The 20,408-nt window shown below is 40.5% G+C and overlaps 1 protein-coding gene across 1 annotated transcript in view; it reads right to left on the reverse strand.

The window, feature by feature from the left end:
• Positions 1 to 681: 681 nt before the first annotated feature.
• Positions 682 to 20,408, reverse strand: part of BUD13 (BUD13 homolog) — a 29,005-nt gene continuing 9,278 nt past the window's right edge. Inside the window, 7 exon segments of the mRNA XM_025893530.2 lie at positions 682 to 1,077; positions 15,175 to 15,256; positions 15,488 to 15,672; positions 15,991 to 16,129; positions 16,458 to 16,563; positions 18,129 to 18,433; positions 19,764 to 20,408. The exon segment at positions 19,764 to 20,408 is cut by the window's right edge and continues 12 nt beyond it. Coding sequence (XP_025749315.2) covers positions 984 to 1,077; positions 15,175 to 15,256; positions 15,488 to 15,672; positions 15,991 to 16,129; positions 16,458 to 16,563; positions 18,129 to 18,433; positions 19,764 to 20,408 — 1,556 coding nt within the window. The 3' untranslated portion in view covers positions 682 to 983.

Below are 20,408 nucleotides of genomic sequence, written 5' to 3' on the forward strand. Positions count from 1 at the left end.
ATGACCTGAGCTGAAGGCAGATGCTTAGTGGCACCCCTTATTTTGTGTTTTTTCTTTCTGATTTACAGTAGTTCCTTCTATATTAGTCTTTTACGTATGCAATCCCTTGTCAGTTTTAAACTTTGCAAATATTTCTCCTAATCTATATACATCTTTAGCTTTGACTGTGAGATGCTTTGTTAACCAGAAATCGTTAATTATGAAGTAGTCGAAGGTATCAAATCTTATGGATTCTGCCTTGGGGATCTTACTTAACAAACCTACCCTCACCCCAAGGTCACAATGACATTCTCTGATTTTTCCTACTGGCTTTAACATTTTGCCTTTCATTTAGATCTTTAATCGCTTTGGAATGTCTTTGTTTTATATGGTTTGAGGTAGGGATCCAACTTTATTTTTATCCATACATAAGCCAATTTTCTAAGCACCATTACCTATTTTTCCTCACTAATTTGTGACATTACCTTTATCATACACCATGTCTCCTAATAGCTATGTCTATTCCTAAGTTTAGTTTAGCACTAATTCATATTTTCTAAGAGGAAGGACCCATTGCTGAAGTTTTTACTCACACTGCTTTCTACATTAATGAAAAATCCAACCACCACCCTCCAAGATCCATCGGGGTTCATCATTAGCTTGTATTCTTCCCCAAAACAGAATACCCAGTTAAGAACATGATTTTGAAAAAATAAATGCATGTTTATTAAAAAAGAAAAACCCTAACCAAGAACAAACCCTGGGACACTGAAAAATCAACGCCTCCTCTGACGGCCAGCAATAGCCAGTGTTGGCACACCTAAGAAGTCCAGGTGCCTCAGTCCAAACATCAGGTCTCAAAATATTCTTCCGTAGTCAAAACTGGCATTCAAGTTGCTGGTCTGTGTGGACCCTGATTATTAGCAGACAACTGTTACAGCTGGATGTCTGGCTGCCCTATGTCCACTACCACAACCCACAGCCACCCCACAGCCTCAGAAAAGTTACATATCCTCAACACTCCACTTGTAGGCAAGTTCCTCCACCGCCTTCTTGCTGGCAAGCCTGGCAAAGCGCTTCTGCTCAAATCCATTGGATCTGAAATCAAGAGACACCGATCAGCCAGAATCCTGAACTGGACATTTATTTTTGAAAAAAGGGAAGAGTTCACAACCTAATGAATAAGGAGGAAAGTAAGGCAATCATGTGAAAATATTTAAGGCATACGCAATAGAATCAAAAAGCGAAAATACATAATTCATCCTTTTATTAGTTCCTGTTCAGACCCTTCACCACTCTTTTGACAACTGTTTCAAACATTTACCACTCCACAGGCCCAACACACTCTCAGCTGATGTCTACATCTTATAATTTATCCATTCATTACACAAGCATTTAGTGAATTCTCATTACAGGCATATCTCATTTAACTGCACTTCACTTTATTGCACACTTCACAGAATGCGTTTTTTACAAACTGAAGGTTTGTGGCAACCCTGCATCAAGCAAGTCTATCGGTGCCATTTTTCCCACAGCATTTGCTCACTTCATGCCTCTGTCACATTTTGGTAACTCTTGCAGTATTTCAAACTGTCTCATTATTTGCTCTGGTGATCTTCAATCAGTGATCTTTGATGTAACTATTGTAAATTGTTTGTGGGTGCCACCAATTGTGCCCCTATAAAATGGCAAACTTAGTCGATAAAACGTTATGTGTTCTGATTGCTCCACTGACTGGCCATTTCCCCATCTCTCCCTCTCCTCTAGCATCCCTAGTCTCTGAGACACAGCAATACTGAAATTAGGCCAATTAATGACCCTACAGTGGCCTCTAAGCGTTCAAGTAAAAGGAAGAGTCACACATCTCACTTTAAATCAAAAGCTAGAAAAATGATTAAGCTTAGTGAGGAAAGCGTGTCAAAAGCCAAGACAGGCTGAAAGCTACACCTCTCACGCCAGTTAGCCAGGCTATAAATGCAAACGAAAAGTTACTGAAGAAAATTAAAAGTGCTACTCCAAGGAACATACAAATGATAAGGAAGCAAAACAGCCTTACTGCTGATAATGGAGAAAGTTTTAGTGGTCTGGATAGAAGATCAAAGCAGCTATAACATTCCTTTAAGCCAAAGCCTAATCCAGAGCAAGGCCCTAATGCTTTTCAAATCTGTGAACGCTGAGAGAGGTGGGGAAGCTGCAGAAGAAAAGTCTGAAGCTGGAGGGGTTGGTTCATGAGGTTTAAGGGAAGAAGCTGTCTCTATGACATAGAAGCAGAAGGAAAAGCAGCAGGTGCTGATGTAGAAGCTGCAGCAAGTACTCCAGAAGATCTAGCTAAGACAGTCAGTGAAGGTGGCTCCACTAAACAAATTTTCGATGTAGATGAAACAGTGTTCTATTGGAAGAAGATGCCTCTAGGATTTTCTAGAGAGGGGGAAGTCATTGCCTGGCTTCAAAGCTTCAAAAGACAGGCAGACTCTTGCTAAAGGGTTAATGCAGCTGGTGACTTTAAGTTGAAGCCACTGCTCATTTACTACTCCAAAAATCCTGGGGCTCATAAAAAGGAATGAGATCTTGCCATCTGCAACGACGTGGATGGAACTGGAGGGTGTTATGCTGAGTGAAATAAGTCAATCAGAGAAAGACATGTATCATATGACCTCACTGATATGAGGAATTCTTAATCTCAGGAAACAAACTGAGGGTTGCTGGAGTGGTGGGGGGTGGGAGGGATGGGGTGGCTGGGTGATAGACATTGGGGAGGGTATGTGCTATGATGAGCGCTGTGAACTGTGCAAGACTGTTGAATTACAGATCTGTACTTCTGAAACAAATAATGCAATTTATGTTAAGAAAAAAAAAAGAAGAAGATAGTAGGAGGGGAAGAATGAAGGGGAGTAAGTCAGAGGGGGAGACAAACCATAAGAGACGATGGACTCTGAAAAACAAACTGAGGGTTCTAGAGGGGAGGGGGGTGGGGGGATGGGTTAGCCTGGTGATGGGTATTAAAGAGGGCATGTTCTGCGTGGAGCACTGGGTGTTATGCACAAACAATGAATCATGGAAAACTACATCAAAAACTAATGATGTAATGTGTGGTGATTAACATAACAATAAAAAATGAAAAAAAAAAACCTGGGACTCTTACGAATTATGCTAAATCTACTCTGCCTGAGCTCTGTAAATAAAAAAACAAAGCCTGGATGACAGCATAGCTGTTTTACAACATGATTTCCCGAATATTTTAAGCCCACTATTCAGACCTACTGCTCATTAAAAAAGATTCCTTTCAAAATATTACCTCTCACTGACAATGCACCTGGTCACCCAAGAGCTCTGATGGAGATGGACAACGAGAAGAATGTTGTTTTTGTGCCTGCTAACACTATATCCATTCTGCAGCCCATGGATCAAGGAGTCATTTTGACTTTAAGTTTTATTATTTTGTAAGGTTATTGCTGCCACAGATAGTGATTCCTCTGATGGATGGGGGCAAAGTAAATTGAAAGGATTCACCATTCTCGATGCCATTAAGAACATTTGTGATTCACAGGAAGAGATCAATATATCAACAGTAACAGGAGCTGGGAAGAATTTGATTGTAACCCTCATGTAGACTTTGAGGGGTTCAAGACCTTAGTGGAGAAAGTACCTGCAGACGTGGTGGAACCAACAAGAGAACTAGAATCAAAAGTGGAGCCTGAAGATGGGACTGCACTGCTGCAATCTCATGATAAAACTTGAATGGACAAGGAGTTGCTTCTTACAGATGAGCAAAGAAAGTAGTTTCTTTTTTTTTTTTTTAAGATTTTATTTATTCATTTGAGACACAGAGATACAAAGAGAGAGACAGCATGAGCAGGGGGAGAGGCAGAGGGAGAGGGAGAAGCAGGCTCCCTGCTGAGCCAGGAGCCTGATGTGGGGCTCGATCCTAGAACCCTGGAATCATGACCCGAGCCAAAGGCAGACGCTTAACCATCTGAGCCACCCAGGTGCCCCAAGAAAGTAGTTTCTTGAAATGGAATCTACTCCTTGTGAAGATGCTATGAAGACCACTGAAGTGACAACAAAGAATTTAGAATGTTACATAAACGTAGCTAATAAAGCTGTGGCGAGATATGGGAGGATGGATTCCAATTCTGAAAGAAGTTCTACTGTGGGTAAAATGCTATCAAACAGCATTGCACGCTACAAAGAAATCATTCATGAAAGGAAGAGTCATATGATGTAGCAAACCTCACTGCTGTCTTATTTTAAGAACTTGTGACAGCCACCCCAGCCTTCAGCAACCTCCACCCTGCTCAGCCAACCACATCGAGGCAGAACCCTCCACGAGCAAAAAGATTATGACTCATGAAAGCTCAAATGACAGTTATCATTTTTTAGCAATTAAGTATTTTTAATTAAGGTGTATACATTGGGGTTTTTTTTAGACATAATGCTATTGCATACTTAGTAAATGATGGTACAGTATACATATAACTTTTATACACACTGGGAAACCAAAAAATGTATCTGTCATATTCACTTAATTGTGGTGGTCTGAAACCAGACCCCCAATTATCTCTGAGCTGTGCTTGTATATACTAGGCACTGTTTCATGAAAATGAGTATGACATAGCATCTGTTCTCATGAACTCCGACTAGTGGAGGAGACATTTATACCAATAATTAAAATAAAAAGCGACAAACTGTGGTGGAGATATGCATTGGGTATCTTAGAAACAGAATGGGGATCTTACTCAACTTGGGAAAGGGATGAACAGGAATGGTCAGGAAAGGCTTTGTGGAGGTAGCCCCTAAGCTAAGTCTGAAAAGATAGAGCTAACCACAGAGTTGGAGGAAGGGAAGGCCAGAAAGGTCAGGAAGCATTTCAGGACAGAGCACAACATGACTAACAAGAACAAAGGTGCAAAAATAAGAAATAGCTTGCTACATGGAGGGAACCAGAGGCAAACTGGTATGGCTAGAGCCTACTGGTATGACGAAGGGAATAGCACGAGACAGAGTTAAAAATCTCAGATTTCGGGGCGCCTGGGTAGCTCAGTTGGTTAGGCGACTGCCTTAGGCTCAGGTCATGATCCCAGGACCCTGGGATCGAGCCCCACATCGGGCTCCCTGCTCAGCGGGAAGCCTGCTTCTCCCTCTCCCACTCCCCCTGCTTGTGTTCCCTCTCTCGCTGTCTCTCTCTCTCTATAAATAAATAAAATCTTAAAAAAAAAAAAAAAGCTCAGATTTCATCCAGTAGGGATAGTTTTAAAACAGGAGCAGAAACCGTATTTCAAAGAGGTCACTCTGGAGGAGACTGGAGGCAGGAAAGTTACTCAAGGGTATAGGCAACAGATGATGAAAGCAATGATAAAGGAGACTTAGTGACAGATTAGCTATGTAAGAGCAAAGGAGGAGGTACGCTTACCTTGCAGGTTAATACTTTTAATGACCAGATGAATGAGGCTGCACTAAGCAGGACAGAACATAAGAGGAAGAGCAGGTTAGGGGAGCTGAGGCTGATGAGCTCAGTTTTGAATACCTCGCATTTGAGGTGCCTCAGATATACAGCAAAAGAGAAACCCAATGCACAGCTATATATATCAGACTGAACCGCAAACACAGATTTGGGGATCATGTACATATAGGTGGTAATTGAAGGTGTGACTAAATAAGATCCAGCCAGAAAGAGCACATGCAGTAAGAACAGCTAAGGTTAGAGATGGAGCCCCCAGCAACACTGAAGGGACACAAAGAGGAAGAGAGCCCATAAAGGTGGCCAACTAGAACCAGGAGCAGAACATCATGAGAATTTCAAGAGTGGACCTCAACTACCTCAATACTATGAATTCTGTCTTCTTACATAAACTTCTTGAAAGAGCTTGTATTCACTGTCTACACTCCCTCACTTTTCAGTCACTCCTTAACACATTAAACCCTGGCTTTTATCTGACCATGCCCCAGAGTTAGCTCTCTTTCAGGTCACCAGTGACCTTCCTTATTACCAAATCCAGTGATTTCTCCCTCTCCCCAAGTCAGTTGCCAGGTCCTGCCACCTTCTCCCCTGAACACTTGCCCACCTCCTCTTCTCTCCATTGCACTCCCACCGCCACAGTTCAGACCTCCGTCTCCTTTACCCGGACCTATTTCAACAGCCTTGTACCTTGTCTCTCCACTTCCAGACCTGTGCCTTTCACATGCTTCACATCACTGCCATAATGATACGTCTATCTAAAATGCAGAGCTGCTGTTAATCCTTCAGTGGCTCTCCTCTGCCTTTAGAGTGAAGACCACACTCTTCAGAAAAGCTTCCAAAGCCTACTGTGACCAAGTCCCTGCTTACCTTTCCAGTCCATCTCATACACTCCACTCTACACTTCATGCTATCCAACAACAGCAAACTGCTTATGACAGCCCCTCCATAACACTACGATGTTCCATATCCTTATGACTTCACACATCTAGGATCCTCTTCCTTCTGTTGGCTGGTGACTGACATCCCTTAAGACTAAGCTCACGTATGTTCCAGGAAGCCTTCCCTGACCACACTCACCCAATGCTGAATTTACTCTTCCTTTGTGCTCCCAAAGCACCTTGAAAATCCTCTATAATAATACTTAGCAAATACCACTGAAATTATTTACTTGTCTTTCTCCTCTAGATAGAAAGTGAGTTCCTAGGCTCAGGGACTGTCTCTCACTAATTGTGAGAACTTGGCACCTAGTACATAGCTGCTTAAAGCAATCACATCTCTGCTAAGTGCTACTAAACTGACTGAAGTAACAGGCTTCCCTCTTTCCTCAAGCCTTCTGTAAGGGATGAGTAGGGTAAGTAATGGAAGGTTTTAGGAAGGATATTCTAGAACACCAAGGAAACCATGGTTTTTTGCCTTGGGGAATAAATACTCAAGAGAACCAACACTAATATGATCATACAGATGAAGGACATAAGGAAAACAAACCAAACCCTACAGAATCAAAAAAACAAACTGCAAGAGCACTACAATGGAAAAGTCTTGGACTAGAGAATCTAGAGCCCAGAACTCTAATTCCAGCTTTCTCAGGTGAAATAAATAACCCCAGGTAAGTTGTTCAATTTATCTGAGCCTCAGTTTGTCTTTTAAATAATAATGGGATTAGATTAGTGGACCTTACGGGTTTTTCCAACTACAGATCTGTTCCAGAAATGTTTAGTTGCCATGGGTCAAAACCAGACAAAACTAGAAAAGGTAACAGAAGAATGAATAATTAGAAAGAAAGCAAAGATGAGAAAGAGAACTAAAAGGCAAGATCTAGGGAAAAAATACAAAGTGGAAGAATACTAAGAGCACTACTGGGAGAGCTGGAGACAGATCAGACACCAGGAAAATACTAGGTCAGGGAGAGTTCTGAGTTTGGATCCAGAAATTTTTTTTTTTTTAAATAGAAACAAAGTGGGGGGAGCGATTCAGTGTAGCAGGGAAAATCCTTAGGGTGTGGCTATAAGATCTACTTCTGACTACGAATTAGCATTCTGAAAGATATTCCCACTACCAAAGGGCCTGTATCTGGCAAGCTGCAAACCAGGAAGTAGTAAGCGAGCCTGAAACCACAGCTACCCTTCGGAAACCTGCCAATACCAGGAACTAGAGTCCTGGATTTCAATGGCAGCTTGAGGGACAGAAGAACAATGCCTCAGGCCCATATGAAGTGAGGCAATGGATTTCAGTCACAGCAGAGGAACTTGAGCGGACTAATCTACACTTGGATAGCATTATAAAATCTGGACAAAATATCAAATTGCAAGTATTTGAAATTATTTGAAGGCCTGGGAAAGTGACCAAAAAGGCAGGCAGGATCTGGATGGGAATCTATGTGCGAAAAGAGATTTGTGAGGCTTTCTGCCAGAGGGCACTTTCCCATGTGCACAGATCACGGAGGCAAAAAGCCACAGGCTTACTGGCTGGAGATGTCCACGCAAAGAGGGGAGAGCAGCTGGAGAATCAGGGAGGAAGCTCTGAAAGGCGGGGGGGAGCTACAAAACACAGGAACCCCAGAATCTACACACAAACTGCACCCAAATCCTTGGCTAACTGCTAAACGGTGCTTGTGCAAGGAAAACCACATCGGGCCAGATGAAAAAGCAGCAGCTAGAAACTGAAAAACTGGGCAGAAAGTGTAGCTGTGGCCCACTGCGAAGGAGACAGTGCCTGAAGTTCAAATACACCCACGTTAACTATCCTCTAGAATAAAAATTAACATACTTCAGAAAAATATAACAGAATTTAATGTCCCTATCATGTACCATTTCATGTCCAGCATGTTAAAAAATGACCAGAAATGTAATGAATAATAAAATGCTATCAAACTCAAGAAAAGCTATTAATAGAAACCAATCCTGAGGTGACCCAAATGTTGCAATTAGCACATAGGACTTCAAAGCACTAATTATAAATATTCTCAAGGAAGAGGGAAATGTCTCATAATGAATGAACAGATGGAAAATCTCAGCAAAGAAATAGAAACTATCAAATGTAAATTCTAGAGTTGAAAAACGTCAGTAAAAAAAATCCATTGCATGGACTTAATAGATTGCAGATGCAGAAAATCAATGAACTTAAAAAAGATCAACAAAAACTATCCGATCTTAAAGAGAGAAAAATGGTGATAGAAAAATGAACAGAAACTGAGAGCTCTGTAGAATGATATCAAGTGGTAAAAACAGTGTAACTGGAGAAGAAAGAGGAATTCAGAAGAAATAATTAAAAAAAATAGCCAAATACTTCCCAAAAGTGAATAACATGCACTTACAGATCCAAAGAGCACAGCAAACCCAAAGCAGGATAAATCAAAGAAAACCACACCGAGGAACATCACAGTCAAACTGTTGAAAACCTAACAGGAGAAGGAAATCTGCCAGAGAAAAACAACATACTATAATGTGTGCGTGTGGAGGAGGGGAGTAACAATGAAACAAAGGAGGACTGAGGACTTTATTTTTTTTTTTAAGAATTTTTACTTACTTATTTGACAGAGAGAGAGAGAGCACGCGCACAAGCAGGCTGAACAAGGAGCCTAATGCGGGACTCTGGGATCATGACCTGAGCCGAAGCTTAACCGACAGAGCCACTCAGGCGTCCCATGAGGACTGACTTCTAATTAGAAACAATGGAGGCCAGAAAATGAGCGAACACCCTCAAAGCATCAGCGGAATTGTCATGCAACTCTGGCACTATCAATCCAGAGATCCATGTGTTGGTTCACAACCTCATGAGCTCCCCAGGTGAAGTCTGAAGTTGACCCTGGTACGTGGAGGGACAGAAGAGAGAGGCAAGCCACTCCAGATTGATAGGGGGCAGGTTCGATAAGCAAGGGAACTTACATATGAAGCCTGTCTTAGGTATCCACCCACCAGAATCTTAGAAGCTTATATAGAGGCCTTAACTGGGTTCAAGGATATATTTGGCCCAGGTGGTCTCAACACCTTACTCTCTCAAGGCTGCATCCCTGAAACAGCTGCTAGTATGGGAAAAATAGGACACACATTCCAAGGACAAGGGAGGCAGTAAGAGGCCCCTACTGCCTGGGTCCAGCTTGTGGGTCAACCAGTGGTCATGTCTTTCTTTTTTTTTTTAAGATTTTATTTTTTTTTTAAAGATTTTTTATTTATTCATTTGTCAGAGAGAGAGAGAGAGAGCACAAGCAGAGGGAGAAGCAGGCTCCCTGCTGAGCAAGGAGCCCGATGCAGGACTTGATCCCAGGACCCTGGGATCATGACCTGAGCCGAAGGCAGACGCTTAACTGACTGAGCCACCCAGGCGTCCCTAAGATTTTATTTATTTATTTGACAGAGAGACAGCACAAGTAGGCAGAGAGGCAGGCAGGAGTGGGAGAAGCAGGCTCTCCACTGAGCAGGGAGCCCGATGTGGGGCTCGATCCCAGGACCCTGGGACCATGACCTGAGCTGCTGAGCCCCTGGTCGTGTCCTCTTGATGACCTCCTCCAACACTATGTCAGGAAAACTATCCTTCAGAAATGAAAGTGAGAAAAAGGACTAATTTAATAGAATTGTGCCAATGTCAATTTCCTTATTTTGGTAATATACTATGGTTATGTAAGATTATCAATGGGGGAAGCTGGGTCAAGGGTATGCTGTAACACACTGTACTGTTTTTTCAAGTTCTTGTCTAAAATTATTTCAAAATTAGGGGCGCCTGGGTGGCTCAGTCATTAAGCATCTGCCTTCAGCTCAGGTCACGATCCCAGGGTCCTGGGGTCAAGCCCCGCATCGGGCTCCCTGCTCGACGGGAAGCCTGCTTCTCCCTTTCCCACTCCCCCTGCTTGTGTTCCCTCTCTCGCTGTGTCTTTCTCTGTCAAATAAATAAATAAAATAGTTTTAAAAAATAAAATTATTTCAAAATTAAAGTATTGAAAAAATAAAGGTGAAATAAAGACATTTTCATATCAACAAAAACTGAGGAAATTTGTTGACAATAAACCTGCATTAAAGGAATATTAAAAGTTGTTTAGAGGAAAGAAAAAAGAGCACCAGAAATGGCAAGTATGTGAGTTAAATATTAACACCTATACATTTTGTTGTTTTCTTAGTTTTTTTAAATAACTGTAAATTTAAAATTAGAACACTGTATTGTGGGATCTACACCATTTATGGTTTATATATGACACGAGTAGCACATAGAACACAGGGTAAGTGGAACTACAGTGTTACAAGGTTCTTACATTTTATGTGAAACAGTACAGTTATAACTCTCAGTAGACCATGATAAGTTAAAGATACATACTGTAATCCTTAGAGCAAACATTAAAAAAAACTGCAGAGAGGCTCAGCTAAAATAACAGCAATTAAAATTCAGTACTAAATGTACACACCTAGAATCCAAAACACTGACAATACCAAAGGCTGGCAAGGATATGGAGCAACAGGAATCCTCATTCTTTGGTGTAACATAAAATGATATAGCCAACTGGAAGACAACTGGCCATTTCTTATAAAGTTCAACATAGTCTCGGGCGCCTGGGTGGCTCAGTTGGTTAAGCGACTGCCTTCGGCTCAGGTCATGATCCTGGAGTCCCAGGATTGAGTCCCACATCGGGCTCCCTGCTCGGCAGGGAGTCTGCTTCTCCCTCTGACCCTCTTCCCTCTCGTGCTCTCTATCTCTCATTCTCTCTCAAATAAATAAATAAAATCTTTAAAAAAAAAAAAAGTTCAACATAGTTTCACCATATACCAGCAATCAGTGGGTATTTAACAAGTAAACTGAAAACTATGTCCATATAAAACTCTATACACAAATGTTTATTGCGGCTTTATTCACAGTTGCTAAAAACTGGGAGCAACAAAGGTGCTCTTCAACTGGGGAATAAACAAACCAGTACATCGATACAATGGGATATTCATGCAAGAAAATAGATGAATCTTAAGTGCATTTTGCTAAGTGCAAGAAGTCAGACTCAAGAGGCTATATATTGTATGATTCCATTCATGTGACATTCTGAAAAAGGCAAAATTATAGGAAGAGAAAACAGAGTACTAATCACAAGGGTTTGGTGGAGAGGGTGTAACTGACTAAAAGAGGACTTAACAGAGGAAATTTTAGGATGATGGGACTTTCTATATAGTACTAGGGTGGTGAATGAATGACTATGCATTTGTCAAACCTCACAGAACCGTACATCATAAAAAGTAAACACTAACATAAGCAAACTCTTAAAAGGAAAAATCACCCAGGGTGTCAGGAAATCCAGGACAGACTGCAGACTATGACAAATGAATCTAACTATATTATAAATGTATGACATAATAGTATGGGGGTGGGGAGGCAGGGAGTTGATGCTTTATGTTGGAAAATGGTACTCTCACTAGAAATTATAAGGGTAAGAACAAAAGCAACTACACGTAAATACTATAGTTGGAAATCTGTTTCTCATTTCATTTCTCAATTCTGAAACTGTTTTACATGTATACTGAGGTAAGCAAAACGGATGGTAGCTGGTGGGTGCCAGGTTTCTTAATGTTGGAGAGAAAGTTATAGATAAGCAAGAAGAAAAAGTAATACTGCATTAAAGTAGGTTACATCAATATGAACTCATATTTATGTATCTGTATATATAAACATGTATATATATAGACATATACATAAACAGGCACAGAAATAATGACAGATATGTATGTATGCATGGATTACTAGACATGTACTACCTAGCTCTGTCTGCTGACAGGGCCTAGAAACAATAACACCCAAGTAACAAGTTCTTCTACAAGTCAGATCTTGGTTTCTAAATACCATTATCCATTAAAAGCAGCCAGGGCCCCTTGGAGAAATGGCCAGTTCTAAAGTCGGGACAGGGAAAATACAAGATGAGTCTGGAGCATCTTGCAGTATCAGAAAGTCAGAGAGTGCTCAAAAAATAAAAGGATAGGGCATGCAAAAGGGACACCTTAAAGAATTCCCAGTGGCTAAAGAACAATTGGAGCAACAAAATAAATAACATGTTACTGGATTACAACAGTATAAAATATACATGACTTATTACTGACAAAAAATATAATTGACTAAATGGGGTGATGAAACAAATCCTTATAGGAAAAGTCCAAGTATTATATTGTAGATATCCCACCCACAGGTCGCCTTCTGAGTGCAAGCTGAACTTAGTGACTCCTTCTGGAGAGCAGAGTACAGAAAGGGAAAAAGAGTAACTTTAAAGTGGAGAAACTGGCAAACACTGACCACCTTAACCAAGTGATTAAGGTTAGCGTCACCAGTGATGTCCTGTGGTTACCATGTACTGGTTAAAATGATTTGACGAGAAGGGCACTCCACCACTGTAGTAGTCTTTCCAAACACCCATAACCTCAGTCTAACCATGAGAAAAACATCAAACGAACCCAATTTGAGGGACATTCTACAAAATAACTGACCATACTCCAAAAAACTGACAGGGTCACAAACAGCAAAGACTGAGAAACTGTCACATATCAGAGAAGACTACAGAGAATGACAGTTATGTGCAATGTGCGATCCTGAATTGGATCCTTGAACAGAAAAAGGACTTTAGTGGAAAAACTGGTGAAATCCAAGTAAAATTGGGTACATTAATAATAACATACGAATACTGGGTCTGATAAATTGTACCATGGTAATGTAATGAGTGGTAATAAAACTGGATGAGGGGTGTACAGGAATTCTTCATACTATCTGCAAATTTTGTATAAATCTACAATTATTAAAAAACAAAACATTTATTTAAAAAAAAATTTTTCAAAACAGTTCCCCCACAACTACAGAACACATATTTTCCTCAAATGCAAATAGATTATTCACGAAGGTAAACTATATACTGCTTAATAAATTTCAAAAGATCAAAATATTATGGCATATATTCTCTAATCTCAAGAGAATTAAATTGGAAATCGATAACAGTGAGATATCTAGAAAAGTCTAAATGTTTGGAATTAATGCATTCCTAAGTAACTCATGGATCAAAGAATGAACCAAATTCCAACACACTTTCCTGAAAAAAACTATCAGCAAACTAGGAACAGAAAGGAACCTTCTCAACTCAGTAAAGGGAATCTACAAAAAAAAAACTACAGCTTACAACATATTTAATGGCAAAAGACTAACGTTCTTCTAAGATTAGGAAGACAGAGATGTCTGTTCTTACTACTTCTATTCAACATCTGCACTGGAAGTTCTAGTTAGTGCAATAAGGTAAGATAAAGAACAAAGGACATTTGGATTGGAAAGGAAGAAGTAAAACTGTCCATATTCACAGATGACCTGATCCTCTAGGTACAAAATCTGATGGAGTCTACAAAAAAGCTATTGTACAAAGTGAGCTTCACTACACTAACAACTGATATTTGTCACCAATGAAAAGTTCAAGCTTTTAAGCGTAAATTAGAATTTCAAAAAACATGTATCTGCCACCATGAACCCTAGCTTCCCATTAAAGATTTTGGTGATGAGATCAGAGGTAATATTAACAAATACAAGATTAGTTGACGGTGTGTAGCGAAAAATGTCAACATTTGGCAGGTCTGAAAAACTCAGCAAACCAGTATTTTCCAAATGACCAGTACATGATGTTATAAAATCATGCACCAGGAAAAGATCCATCCAAAGCAGGGGAAAAAAAATGGATTTTAATGTAACAGTATGGAAAGTTTTTTGATACAGTTTCAGACTCCATATTACAAATCACCTTTAAGAAACTATCACTTGCTGAGTTTTTCTGTAGTATCAAAACATATAATACGCCTTCCTTTTCTAACTACCTATGTATAAGGCTGAATTTTCTAAGGCTAAATTTTCTTCCTGTACGTCAACTAAACATGGTGCAAAAGACTCAATGCAGAATCCTGCTATCTACTATTAAGCCAAATATGAGTGAGATTTGCAAAAGTGCTAATCAATGCCATTCTTCTATTTTCTTTGTTTGGAAAACAGTTATTTTTCTTAAAAAATATGGCAATTATGTTAACATAATGGCTTTATTATGTTTTTAATGAACTAATAAACACTTTTTAAACATCTCAGTTTAGTTTCTAATATGGTAAATATTAAAAGATATATTCCACATAAACAGAAGTTTTTTTGGGGTTCTCAGTAATTTTTAAGAGTATAAAGGGGTCTTGAGATCAAAATTTTGAGAATCACCATGCTAAGTGCTAGAACTACGTCCTTTAGTTGGCAAGAGGAGATGGGCTCTAACATGTAAGTAGAGGGACAGACTTTGGATAGAAACACATTTAGGTCATCGTGCTAATAGGCAGGAAATTAGAGTATATGGATAGATGCTGGTCATATGGGTCAGTGAGACACTGTAAGTAGCTCACTCCTAAGGCAGTGAAGAGAAGGTTCAAGAACTACATTTTAAAGATACAACACACAAAAGACTCCAGACTCCCACCCATCATTCATCCCCTTCTAAACCTCAGAAAATATCACTAGAAAACAAAGGGTATCCTACCTGCAGCACCAGAGTTATCTGTCCAGAGCTTTAAAAAGCTTTGAAATGGAAAAAAAAAGGAGGAGGAGTATTCTAAGCATGGGAACAGGATCTAGGGACCTTAGAAACAGAAGGAAGCAAACTGAGTTTTATTAACTTTGTGCTTAGAGCAGAGAGTAAGGGGGAGTGATTTAAGAATGGTTAGGGAAGGTCAGGGTCAGATGGAAGAGAAAACAAAACCGTAGGAAACATTCAGGCTTACCTGTCCACTCCATCCCAGCGATATCCAGGCCAGATATTGAATCTGTTGGGAGGAGGTGCAGGACCACTGTAGCGAGGTCTCTCTAGGGAGAGGAGAGAAAGAGAAAAGAAGTTAGTTACCTATGTAACTCAATTCAGAGCTGGGTGGCAGTGGTAACAAAAAATTTTATACAGAAATCTCTACCGAGCTGAACCCAAATTCCCAAACACAAGGAACCTAAGACTGTATGGGAAAGCCCGTACACGTGCCCAGCTAAAGACTCTCTCTCCTTCCATAAGTCACCTCCATCTCTGGTGAGTCCCAGAAGGCTCACCTTTCTTATTCTTGTTCTCCTTGGCTTTATTCTTCTTGATAAAGTTGGCCATGGGGTCCCCCTCTCTTTCCTGTTCTCTCAGCATCCGATCCAGATCTTCGTCATCAATATAGCGGGCCAGAGGCTTCTGCATTTCCTTCACTGCATCCTCCACGTTTTGTTGCTGCTGCCGGCTCTGGGCTAGCCTGGGCAAAAAGAACCAAGAGCGTCTGCTATCCTGTGTAACATTTCCCCTCTTATACTTAGATAGACCATATGACTACATTTGGAGAACCTCATTTTTCTGGCAGCATAGGCCAAATACTGAAAAGAGTAAAATTCCTAGAATATCAACTGAAAGTGTGTACTCCATCAGTACCTTAGAAAGGAGACTGAGCACACTGGATTTTCCATTCCTGAAACAGCTCTGAAGGCAAAGCAATGAACTAGCCGGTCAGAAAAGTAAAGAATGAGCTTCTCCAGTCCTAGCGTAGTCGTGCTCTTCATTTCGGTGATTCTCTTACCCTTTGCCCCACTGAGCGTACAGCTCATCTCTCTCCAAGTCCTTCTCTGCTTTTCTCCTTTGCTCTAAACGTTCCAGTTTCAAATTCCTCTTACGACCAGATTTATCTCGAAATACGGTTTCAGCATACTGGAATTCAGCTGCAAAGGAAAATTCTACTTTTAAAGATAAACACCAGATATCAAAATCAGAAATAATTCTAACAGCTGAAATCAACCACTTGGGATTCTGATGCTGGATAAAAACTTTTGCAGCCAGACTACAAATAGTTCCTACCAATATCTAACCTTTTTCAAGAAGGAAAAGAACCACTTGGGCCCACTAAGAAGTTAAAATAATGCATAAAACCAGAGCTTCTGAAATTTATTATCAATTAAAAGTTTAAAATATCAGGTACAATAAACTACATTAAAAAAATAATAAAATCTACATGAGCCTCGAATGGTCTCTGCACTTTCACATTTTTACCTTCAAACGCCAGGGCTTCTTGGTCCCGTTTCTTGAGCTCCTGCTGTTCTCGCTGTATGTCAGTTAACACCAACCCAGTTTTAGCCCCAGAATACATGTGTGCAGCCTATGCAATGGAAAAGGGAGCATCCAACATTAATGAGACAATGGAGCAGCAGGCTCCAGGGTATACACAGTTAGGTGCATTTTTGCCTGATGATTAGCAATAACCAAACCAAAAAGTCTAGCCTTGTATTCTCATTACTGACCACAAGATTCACAAAATAAAAAAGAATAAATAAAATTGAATTTGATGGCAAATTAACACTACTATCAAGTTTTAAGAATAAACAGAAACACAAACCCAGAAAATACTAAAGAAAAGGCACAGCATCTATATTTCTGACTTTTCAGTATATAAACTGCACACATGAAGCCGCACTCTCAGGTCACCTGATCAGAAACCTGTATCAAGCTCTAAGCCCTCCAGCAGAGACCCACACTGATAAAATATTCCATTTCAACTACAAACTCAAGCAAACTAAGGTCCTTCAATTGTGGATATAGTTTAGGATCATGACAAAGTTATGACCAAATCAAACCTTTTTATTAAACTCCATTTCATATCAAGATAAACAACCGACCCACAAATAGAGTATACAGTGTATCATGTGCAATGTACCCAATTTGATTACTAGGAAATTGTCCATCAAGTAAATAGACACATAAAATGTCAAGGCATCCACTTGCAACACAAACCTCACTTCCTTCCCCAAAAGAGAAGAACCCCACTTCCTGAGTCAGGGACAGACTACAAGGACCATGTGGGCGACAGAGGAGACCTACCTGAAAAGTCTGGGTTGGAGGGAAACAAGCACACTGCAGGCTCTATTCCTGTTTCTTAACCAACTCACTGGAATAAGATTCTGTCCCTAGCACTGATGTGCTTTACAAAACAACTGCTCAGAGTTCATGTGGATGTTCTGGGCAAGTCATGCTTCATCACAGATTTAAAATAAAACAAAACACTGAATTCCCAGGTGGTATAATTTCCAGAAGTTGTTTTATATTTTAAATGCCTCTCTTTAAGCTGTGGATACAGAGACCCGCAGTCCAATTTATAATAATAAATTGCTTACACTAATGTCTCACTTTGTCCTGGGCACTGTGCTAAGAGTTTTATTTACCCTGACTCATTTAACTCTCACAATAACCTCATGAAGTACATACTACTATTATCCATGTTTTACAGATGAAGAAGCTGGGGTTTAGAAATATTCCATAGCTTAGTCAAATTTCACAAACAGCAGTTGAAGAAGTAGGATTCGAATATGTGATTTGATTAAAACAAGGTCTGTACTCTGAACTCTACTCTGTAAACTATAGTTCTCAGTTCATTCCTAAGACAATAGGAAGTTTTTCCAGACCTATTAAAAAATGAGATTTGTAGACTAAAGAGGCTAGAAAGGCAGAAGATACTTAGGAAACCTTGTGTTTGCTAGTTTGTCTGGGCTGAGTTATAGGCAGTCCTGCCCTCAGAGAGAAGCAAAGAGCTTTAGAGGTAACTCTGCACTAGATATACTATGCAATCAGGAGCTACCTCCTCCCTCTCTGGTTTGTATACCTGAGACGTGTATAGAGATAGAAAACAAATCACTCTAAGGAAAGGATAGGACTCCTGAAAATTCCTACCTTCTTTCCTAAAGGCTGACTCCTTCGAGGTGGAGACAGATCAGAATCAGAAGATTTGACCCTCTGTTTCCTCCGTGGTGGAGACAGGTCAGAATCAGAGCTCCGATGTGTACGTCTATTCCGTGGAGGTGACAGATCTGAATCAGAATCCTTGTGCCCTGAACTTTGCTTATGTCGAGGAGGAGAAAGATCTGAATCTGAGGCTTTCCGACTGTCACTTGGGTAGGAGGAAGAGTCCAACACGTGACTCTGATGTCTCCTAGGTGAAGAGCTTGTGTGGAACTTCCTATGGCTGGGGGAAGAGTCTAGGAATTAAAAAATAAAATCTTTAATCCCCTTGGCAGAATCTTAAAAACAGAACTTACCAGGCTAATATTCAATATTCATTCAGTCTTCCTCTAAAGAGCTATCACAAACCTAAATACAAGTACAGATGACACAGGAGAAGAGCAGAGTCAGGGACAACTCTTAAAACCAACAGGCAGGATGTGGAGTTCTATTCCCAAGTTACTAGTGACTGTGACTAGCATGTGAGACCTCAACATACTCACCTATGTCATATTTATCTGAGCATAGAATGGGCAAAACAGCTTGCGCTCAGATCTCAGTGCTGTGGCAAAAGTTAAAAAATTACCTAGAATATACCTGGGTGGCTCAGTCAGTTAAACATCTACCTTCGGCTCACCAAGGCTCCCTGCTCAGCCCCGTGTCAGAAGAAGCCTGCTTCTCCCTCTCCCTCTGCCCCTCCCCCCATTCATGCTCTGGGTTCTCTCTCTCTCTCTCTCAAATAAATAAAATCCTTAAAAAAAAAAAAATGAAAACAGTACCTAGGAACAAAGACTGAGTAAACAAATCCCACTGCAGAGGCCTGAGTTGTAGACAGAAACATCACAAATCAACTCTCAAAAAGGCAATCTGCAATGGGTATCAACAGTCTTAAAAATATACATCCCTCTTACCCAATAAATCAATTTCTACTTAGTTTCCTAGGAAACATATCTAGATGTACTTAAATTACTAGGAAATCTGCCTAAAAGTAGAGAAGGAAAAAATCCAGAATGGGGCAACAATTTATGTAAACGGTTTATTTTAAAATTATAAAAGCAAAAATTTAGAAATAACCTAAAATATACAGTATTAGGGAAATGGTTAAGCACATTTATGTAACGGAACATCAATAAAGATCATAAAAACAAAGAGATGTTTTTATGACACAGGGACGATAACGTTAAGTGAAAAACCAGGCAAGATTATACATACAACATGTATATACTACACAGTAAGAGCTTAACTACATAAAAAGTGAATAGAAAAAAGCCTAAAAGACCACTAGCCACAACACTAAGAGTGAATGGCTCTGAATGACAGAATTTTGTATGACCTTTTTTCTACTTCTTTACGCATCTCTATACACTCTGAAATTTTATGGGGTGGGGAGAAAAAACAAAAATATGTAAAAATGTCCTCCTTGCCACGGTAAATTTTAACTCTCCTCAGCCCAACCTCTCCCCATTTCCCTACAGTTTTTAAAACTTCTCCAAAAAATACCATTCTCATTTCTAAAGACCACAAGTAAAAGATCCAAAAGAAAGCACCTAGGGGGTAAGTCCCTCTCATGGGCAATCAAATGCTTACCTTTAGAATCATGCTTATGGGATTTTGCTTGCTTTTTTCGTGGAGGAGAGAGGTCAGAGTCATACTCATACTTGCTGTTCTTCGGGAGTGATGCATGAGATGGTCCCGGCCCCTTCCAATGTGGAGAAATTTTGCTAGAGGCTCTTTCTGGGGCTTTACTGCTTTTGGTTCTGGGCAGTGAATGAGGGACATTAGCAGCCAAATCAGGGGAGTCATGACAGGCCCTCCTGAGCTGCGATGTGTCCAAGGAGTCAAGAGTCCTTCTAGGTTGAGATGTGTCAGGGGAGCTATTTCGGGCCCTTCTGGGAACAGAGCTATCTGAGGAATTGTGATGGGCCCTCCTAGGAAGAGATGGATCTGGTGTGTTGTGATGGGCTTTCCTAGGAGACACACCTGAAGAATGACGATGAGGCTTCCTGAGGGGAGAAGGATCCAGAGAAGTATGACAGGCCCTCCTGGGAAGAGATGGGTCTGGGGTGTCATGACGGACCCTCCTTGGGGGAGAGGAATCTGGGGTATCATGACGGACCCTCCTGGGAGGAGATGAATCCGGGGTGTCATGACGGACCCTCCTGGGGGGAAAGGAATCCGGGGTGTTGTGACGGACCCTCCTGGGGGGAGATGAATCCGGGGTGTCGTGACGGA

Source organism: Callorhinus ursinus, unplaced genomic scaffold (assembly GCF_003265705.2).
Source record: "Callorhinus ursinus isolate GAN/ISIS: 27379988/994484 unplaced genomic scaffold, GSC_fseal_2.0 scaffold19, whole genome shotgun sequence".
Classification (NCBI taxonomy): Eukaryota; Metazoa; Chordata; class Mammalia; order Carnivora; family Otariidae; genus Callorhinus; species Callorhinus ursinus.